General features: G+C 38.5%; 2 protein-coding genes across 2 annotated transcripts; one reads left to right on the plus strand and one right to left on the minus strand.

Annotated features, from left to right (window-relative positions):
• Window positions 1-5,155: 5,155 nt before the first annotated feature.
• LOC307128555 (eotaxin-like) lies at window positions 5,156-5,817 on the plus strand (the record flags this gene model as incomplete). The annotated part of the gene is made up of 3 exons (XM_079820467.1): window positions 5,156-5,243; window positions 5,398-5,509; window positions 5,646-5,817. Exons 1-3 carry the CDS (start codon window positions 5,174-5,176, stop codon window positions 5,815-5,817), a joined length of 354 nt encoding a protein of 117 aa, XP_079676593.1. The 5' UTR covers window positions 5,156-5,173.
• Window positions 5,818-7,304: 1,487 nt separating this feature from the next.
• On the minus strand, window positions 7,305-9,046 carry LOC307128556 (uncharacterized protein; the record flags this gene model as incomplete). The annotated part of the gene is made up of 5 exons (XM_079820468.1): window positions 7,305-7,528; window positions 7,612-7,710; window positions 7,800-7,894; window positions 7,998-8,053; window positions 9,041-9,046. 5 exons carry the CDS (start codon window positions 9,044-9,046, stop codon window positions 7,305-7,307), a joined length of 480 nt encoding a protein of 159 aa, XP_079676594.1.

Genomic DNA, 9,046 nt, shown 5'->3' on the forward strand with positions numbered 1-9,046 from the left:
TTGTAGAATGACTAAATGCAGAACAAACAAACAAAAACAACACAATAACTGGAGAGCTCCACACTGGGGTGGCCATCCGCGGCGCCATCTTGAAGATGCTAATGCAAACTGTGAGAAGGACATGATTAATTAATTGCTTAGCTGGGTCTTCAGTCTCTTAGTTCACCTCACCTCTGAGTCGTTCTTTCTTTTGTCACTTCACATTTAATCACGTCTGTTCCATGGAAAGATTACTACACCTCTTGTGTCTTCGGGTTCGAGTTGTTAGTTCCATAATCAGTGTCTGATTTGGGCTGTGACAGCCCCATATGCAATGCATGCAGTCCCGGAAACAGAATTGATTAGTTCACCTCTCGAGTCTTCAGTTTCAAGTTATTCATTCACCAAGTCACAGCCCCATATATGCAGAAACAGAAAAGATCCTGTACTAATGGCATGTTGTGCATGCCCGGTCAACACAAAATTAACGAATTGCTCTCTGAGACAGCTCGCTGTTCCCAAGTCATATTAAAGATTAATTCAAAATGAACAAATCGTTCATGAAATCACTATTCTTTTACTGTAAGTCGACTTGTGTAGGCTGTCTGCCGGAGCGTATTATTTTAGTTTTTAAAGCTACACTGTGTAACTTTTTTAGTCTATTCTTAGCTAAAAACACTTAGTTCTTTCAAAAATATATGTGCTCATTAATGTATATTTACTTCTTTCAAGTAATAAAGTATTCTCGTAAGTTTATAATATGCCATTGAAAATACATAAGGTAATGGGATCTAACGGTGGTCGCCATGTTGCTCCTCCATCTTGAAAGTACATTAGCCAACGAGGGACATACCCGTAAATTCAAGCTTCGCCATTCGCGTTTTAACCGGTTTTAACACTGTGCGCGTCAACTTGTTCAGACTTGTCTGGTGCATGCACAGAGAGTTTTCATCTCAGCAGCTCCAGTAACAGAGTTATACGGAGTTTTCCTGGCTTGTTTATTCCTCAAAAGTCTGTTTTTCCTTGTGTGGTATTTCTGTGCGTTAATAACTCCGTAAGTAATAATAGTTATTGTCATTGTGGATGTGTTTCAGAGTGTGTCATCGCGTAATTCAGTTGATGTCACCTCAGAAGTATTTTTGTGTCAACATACAATAGCGTAATGCTCACCTATTTGAATAATCATTCAGTTATTAACAATGTTTATTCGTTTATAGAAAATATTTGCTTGTAATGTATGTTGATGGAAATATGTATCAGGTCTGATCAGCATATTAACACTTGTTATACAGAGCTAAACCTGCGCACACACTTTTGTAACCGGACACCGCTTGTTAGCAGCGGCAGCTCCGCTCCTTTTAATGCAGCTGCATTTAGCGCCTATATATGGTACAATAAGCTCTGGTTTACGGTTACATTATACAAATGTAACTTATAAGTGTAGTTATACAGTTCTTAACTGTGTATATTCTGTCATGTCATTATCATGTATATTTACCATCCTAATTTGTTCTCTCACAGAAACCACATTTATGTACATATCCATGCAAACCTGTTTATGCCTTGCAATTGGATGACTGAATAAACATTACTATCATCAAAGTTCACTCTGGATTAGCTGCAGTTCTTTCTAGCCGAATAATTAGGCCAGTTGAGTTCCAACCATCCCACTATGCACAGAATATCCCACAGGCACCGTGTCGAATGTGGACGAGGTCGAACAGGAAGCCATATTAATCTTGGACTAAATCGGCCACCGTAGGAGTTAAAACGAAATCGGAATTGAACAGAACAGAAACTAAAATTCACTGGATGGTCATATACCAGTTCCCCACTAGATGGGGGAAAATATCACACAGTGTAGCTTTAAAGTTTTAAATATGTTTATTTTTCTCACACAAACGCACTGCTTCGCTTCAGAAGGCCTTTATTAACCTCCCGGAGCCGTGTGGAGCACTTTTATGATGGATAGATGCACTTTTATGGTCTTCAAAACAGAATAGCCATTCACTACCATTATAAAGCTTGGAAGAGCCAGGACATTTTTTTATATAACTCCGATTGTATTTGTCTGAAAAAAGAATGTCATATACACCTAGGATGACTTGAGTCAGTAAATTATGGGCTAATGTTCATTTTTGGGTGAACTATCCATTTAAGAGACCAATATTTAGATGGTGTGGAAAGCAAAAGCTTGGTTTATCATTTTGTCTGCATCTATTGTAAATCGCTCTATTTTCACTTCCTTTTCGGCCTAAGGTTTTCTGGGTCAGTGTCTTAGGTTGTTTCGGGTTAAGTGTACAGTGTAAATGCCTAAGATGGTGAAACTGGTTGTCCAGTATGGTCTTTCTGGTAAAGCTGGTTGACCAACAATGCTAAAACATTTTTACGTGTCAGCGTGTTATGGGCTATATGACATAGCAAGATATGACGGCGCTACTGAAGCACGCATTGCCGCAGACGAGCAGCTGCGTATCTCTTCATCAAGCAAACGCACAAACTACCGAAAGTAAATTTGCAGGTGCTCAACATACAATCATACTCATTAAAAGTAAAGAAACTTAATGATCTGACCAGTGCTGTTGCCACACGCTCTCCTATTGGGGTCTTTGATTACTAATTTCAAAATCAAAGACCGCAATAGGAGAGTGCGCGGCTCAATGATGATCAAAAAAATGCAGCTCACATCTGTTGTTTTCGGTGACGTGAACTTCAATAAATCTGCATATAGTGCGGGAATTAATGATTGGATCCGTTATATCCGTTTTGCGGAGATACATTTATGTGACCAAATGTAAATGAAATCGTTTTGATAAATCAGATAGCTTTGATTTACACACAGCACATGTGTTCTCCAGGTCGTGCTTACCAGATTGTTCACAAAAGCCTAAATGTGCCCAGATGTCATCTTTTAAAGTTGTTGGAGTATTTTAATTACTCTCACTCGCGTCTCCCATCCCTCTTCCATTGTATGCTACCGCGACAACGCACGTACGTGACAAATGACGGCAGAAAAGAATCAGTACATTAGAATCGGTTATGGTCTATTACTGAAACGAATCGTCCTCGTCTGCATCGCGATGCATCGAAGAAACTATTAATTTTGACACTCCTAGTAATTGTACACACAAATAATGGTCTTTTTAGCATTGGACTGACCTGCACATATGTGCTTCATTATGTAAACATAAACATAAAAAAACACTTGCATTAACCTGGGTGTGATGTCCTTGCGCTCTTGTGTTGTGGACTTTTAGTTTTTAGTTTTGCTTTGTTACGGTTCCCCCTTAATTTTTTTCTGGTATGTTGTTATTCCTATTACCCCTATGTATAAGCCCTATGCTGTGTCCGAAATCACAAACTATATAACAGGTCCTACTGTACATTAGGTTAGAAACGTACTTTAAAGGCCTGTACACACCGAGACGAATATCGCGCGCGCTTATCGCCAGCGTTTTTCGTGCCGTTTTTCGGCGCGTCTTGAGTGTTCACACCCAAGCGATTTTCACTGGCGCTGCGCCGAGTGAACGTGCACATTCAGTCGATGCGCTCCCGGTACACAAGATGGTGCTGCGGCACTTTAAGCCTCTGACACTCGCTTGTCACACAAAAGGAGAAGAGAGACAGTATTTACGTGCTTGCCAAAACCATAGAAATATTATGTATATGGACAAAACCATTCACACACTTTTTGCTAACTGGCAAGCAGCATTAGCAGTTCATCTTCTTCTTTGTCTACTTACTACTTCTTCGTCGTATCAATGTGTGCTCGGCAAGACCGTTTTGTGCTTGAGCGCCACCAAGTCGTGTTTTACTGTCACTTCAGCAGCTCCAGGCACATGAACAAAAGCGCCGATCTCATTGGTAGGACAGTTTTTTACGCGCCGCGTCAAAATAAAAAAACGAACCCGAGGCGTTTTTTTAAAAATTACGCTTTTACGTCTGGCGTTTTGCGCGTCGGTGTGAACACTCACATTGGCGCCCATTGTTTAGTCCCGAGGCGTTAAACGTCGGCGATAAACGCGTGCGAAAATCGCCCCGGTGTGAACAGGCCTTAAGACTGTTAAAAAAGTATGTTCTATATAGTTTGAATGTGTGTAGTATGAATGAAATTCAGATGTACTATGTCCGCCATGTTGTCATCGTCATGTGATCTATGGTGTCAGTTGCGTCGCTTCACCTCCATTCACAAATCCTCTCCCGTGGCCTCATGGGATAGTAAAGTGTATGCACACTTCAGAATCTCGCCAGAAGTAGTAGGTCATCCTTAGATTTTTTCACCAACTGTTTTTCGAATACTATTACTTCGGACATACTACTCTGTTTGCATACTGTTTTTGCATAGCCTACTCTATAGTAGGAAAGTATTCGATTTCAGATGCAGAGCTATAGTGTTTCCTGTCACAATGTTGGGTCTTGTCTTCACATCACTGTATGTTCATTTGCTCAGTTTATTATTATTTTCTTTTTTTTAATTTTGAGATTATAAAACACCTCATTTGAACCCTGCTCTCCTTCATCATTGAGTTAACAGTTCTCTACACTGGGTACTTTCTCATTGCTAAAAAACATTCAGCCACAAGGATGTGATTTGCACTCTGATACTGCAACATGGTAAAATCCCCCAATTTGTGCATGGTTTGAGAAAAGAAGCAGACCACCATGACCTAAAAAAAATCAGGAAATGCATCAAACAGATTTGTTCTTTGGTTGTGTTGTGAACGTTTGCAGCGCGTTTCTGTATTTGGTTGTGTTGTGAACTTTTGCAGCACTTGTTGTAAAACTGATAAAGATGTTTTCTTTATTTGCTGTTTTTTTTTCTATTTGCATGTGTTTTCTTCAGTTGCAGCATGTTGAGCTGTCTCGGCCACCCTAATAATTTGGTGTTTCCATCACTTGTTTCTGATGCGATATTTCAAAATGCCCATAAAAACAGGGTGATGGGAACGTAGCTATTGACATGTTGTTATACCTTCAAGCAATTAAACGTAATGTGACCATGTCTTTACTAATAAAAACCTTAACCAGTCTTCTGGGTAGTGGTTTGTTTAGTATTAACCCAGTTTTCTGCCTGTGGTGGCATGAAGGAGCCGTGTCAGTGGGTGGTTGTTCCGTGTGTCCCAGTTCAGGTCTGCGCTTAAATAGACTGCGTCTTTCTTGAGGGTCACATCACAGGTGACGACCAAGCTAGAAAATGAAGTCGCATATGTTGGGTTTCTATGCAATTCTGCTGCTGTGGCTTCTGGTCTCGTCCTCAATGCAAGGTGGGTTTCACATTCTTACCAATATTCAAGTATTTTGTGTTGCTACTTAATTCATTACTGCTAATGAATTTGGTGATGATAATTGTATTTGTAACATATTTCGTTTAGTGGTAGTTTACATTTAAAATCAATGTCCTGCTTTTATCTCCAATAGATGTTGTTCCGGGTGTGGGCTGTCTAACTACTACAAATACTAGAGTTCCTCTGAAGTATCTGCGTAGCTACACCATCCAGCACAAACCCTTGTTCCCTGTGAATGCTGTGAGGTGAGAATCCATTCAGATTTTTGCAGACTTATCTTGTATTATTAAGACACAAACTAAATGGAGAATAAAAGCTTTATTTTACCTGATATGTGACTGGGGAAATGGTCATAATAGCCTGTTCTGTTTCATTTTGTAGATTTCTTACAATCAAAGGGATCACAATCTGCTCGGATCCCTCCTCGCCATGGGCCATAAGAGCAATGAAGTACCTGGATGCAAAGAAGAAACCTCAGTCAGCATCAAGTATAGCTCGTCCGTCTGTGACAGCGGCTCTTATGAATACATCAACCATAAATATGACTCGGTGATCGGCTCAGATTGAAACGCAGACCTTTGGATGAAAATTATGGCTATAACTGGCCAGTATCATTTTGCATTGTGTATAGGTTTTTTTCTTTTCTTTTGGATAACATGCACTTTATTGTACATCACACAGTTTATAAGTTGTGATGTGTTTTTTTTTTTTTTTTTTTTTTTAAATCAATGTATAGGATCACTTTTTCCTTACAAAAAAGATTGTACTTTCATATTTTATATCTATTAATATCTATTTTTTTATTTAATTTTTATGTGATGTAATTATGTATTTCTACACTCTAAAAAAAAAGGCTCGTAATCATAGGGGAACCTTTTTTAGTGCTATATAGCACCAATTTTGGTGCTTCAGTGGTTCTTCAGCGGTTCTTCAGAGGTGCTATATAGCACCTTAGTCAAAGAACCGGTGAAGAACCTCTGAAGAACCGCTGAAGAACCTCTGAAGAACCGCTGAAGAACCACTGAAGCACCAAAATTGGTGCTATATAGCACTAAAAAAGGTTCCCCTATGATTACGAGCCAAGAACCATTTTTGGTGCAATATAGAACCTTTTTTTTTTTAGAGTGTATGTGTAGAGGTAATGATGTCAAATAAATTAAAATATTTTGTGCCAGAGCATTTTGAACGGCTTGTGTTTAATTACTACAGGCTGTAGCTTTAAATATAAATATTTTAAGTGAACATTGTGGCATACAATAATTATTAGTTATTGTTTAGAAAATAGATAGACCAGTGTCTGTTCATTTAAAGTAAATTTAAATGATATTTTATTTTAAGGTCGTTAAAATGTCCATACTTTTTTTACAAACTTGTTGTTGTTTTTTTAGTTTAGTTTTTTTTTTACAGAGGCACTCTACAAAAAGATAAAAATCAAAACCATTCCTGTATGGTTCAGTAGTTTAACCACTAGCACTGCATGAAAAGTGGGATTTTCGACCCCATAAACGCCTGTATACTCCTGGAAATCTCCCTAATTTTCGGCAGCTTTCGACAATTTAGAGGCAGCGAACGTCGCGTTCGTCTGTGCCACAAATTGTCGTAAACGAACCATGACGTAGGTGGAGAGCCCCCCGCTGAGACCGCGCGGAGGTGCGACGCCTCTAATTTGCATATGAATAGCAGCGAAACCAGAGAGTCAACGGCCAGACTTGAATTTACTCACTCACTATTGGCTGAAGCCACTACATTTAAAAAAGAAAAATCCCTCGTGATTGGTTGGCAGATCACTGCAAACCAATCATTATTGGTCCCCCTGGCTCATTATAAATGTAAACCCCAATAATAATAATAAATATATAATTTATGTTGTAATAATTTGTTTCATATTAATGTTATTGTGCTATGAAGTATTCATACCATCAAGGAATATATGGGCAAATTATACGGACCGTGCCGTTTATTCAAACAAGGGGCTTCATTTATAAGCATACAGCTGTTCATTCAAAGAAAGGGCTTAATTTATAAAACACAGCGGTTGACTCAAAGAAAGAGCTTTATTGTTAAACACACAACTATGTACAGTGCAGCAGTAATGTCTCGTAATGTAATGTAAAGTTCGTCGAGCTCCAGGCTGCGAGAGCGCGGTGGCCGCACAATCCATCCAGACACCCCGTCAACAAAGCCGTCTTCCTCGTCAGACATGAGTTCAATGGTCGCGGACTTCCAAACGTCCACCTCATCCAGCACACTCTCGCTTCCAGCAACTGTAATACAATCCATAAAGACAATAAGCAACCTGAAAAATACTCACATTGACAAAAAACGGATCTAATATAATAAATCTTACCCTTTTTCTTCTTGATCGACTCCGAGCTAAACTTCGCAGTTTCAGGTTGTTTGTATCTGAAGCTCCGGCGTGTCGATTCATAATACGTCTTACATGCAGCTGGAAAACAATTACATGAGACTGGTATTAATAAAAACAGTCACGGTAAAATTAAACATGGAATGAGAAACACATTAGAAGTTACTTACACACAATTTCGTCATGATCAGCGGTTAAATCTGGACTCGCGGTAATCGCTCCAAGCTGATAAGAGCTCACGGCTTCGTTATGAGGCGAGGATAGTCTGTGTAAACAAAATGTGCAGTTTTAAGCTCGGATCTATTAACACATCCATTTCCTTATACAGCTGAATAAAAGCATATTCTTTAAATCGTAACGTTACATACCCATGCTGTGGTTCATAGCGACTGCAGTTTGCCTCAGAGTTATGAAGCAATGAAAGCTCTCAAGCGATGCTAAAACAAGTCTAGATGCTTCTTACTAAATTCTCACATTCACTGTAGGATGAACTGAATATGTCAATAACTAAAATTAACTTTTAGGGTACATTTTCAACAATATGCCTTAAATACACAATTAAAATACAGTTTCTATTTATGTGTCATTTTACCTTTAATGGTGTAATAAGTGTCTATTTTAAAAGTGCAAATAGCCAAACTCTATTCCTCCCACTATTGTAAATATTTTACCCTTTAATACAAAATAGCACATTACTTTTATTCACATGTGTGAATAGCATTTATCACTGCTTTTAGAGTAAAAAAAAAAATGCTATTTATGCTTGGTGCAAAAAGTATCTACCACTATTTCCCTGAGAAAGCACCAATAGAGTCATCCTTTTTTCAATGTAATTGTAATTGGCTGTTGCCTTACTTCTTAGTTTTAAATATATCAATCTAAATATTATATTTTTATATTTGAAATAAGGGGACAGAATTTATATGGAACGTCCTAACTGGTCTCATAGTACATAAGTAATTCATTATTTGGCACTTTTGTAGGTCATCATCTTTCTATACACCACTTCCCCATTCTGAAGAATAGCAAATGCCCTCATTTCTCTCCTGTGGTTAATTTGGTATGTCATCGTCTTACACCTCTTGCGGTTTTCCAGCTGTGCTAAATGGCAAGGAGACAACTTTCTTCCAACTGTCGGTTAACAACCATAAAGCACAGAATGAAGTGAATGATGAGCATTATGGTATGTATAGTAGAGTTATTTGAGTTATTCAAGTTGAGCAACAGAAAAGCACATCCAGAATAATGATGAAGACATTCCATACGAGACATCTAATACAATCTCATGACAATTTGTAAACATTTTACATTATGGCAAATTGGTGGCTAATTCGTATGAATTTGTATGATCGTAAGGATCTGGGTTTACAGTCCAGTGGTGGTTAGGTTTAGGAGAAGGGTTGGGGTGTACCCTCAT

This window comes from Gobio gobio, assembly GCF_949357685.1.
Source record: "Gobio gobio genome assembly, chromosome: 6".
NCBI lineage: Eukaryota > Metazoa > Chordata > Actinopteri > Cypriniformes > Gobionidae > Gobio > Gobio gobio.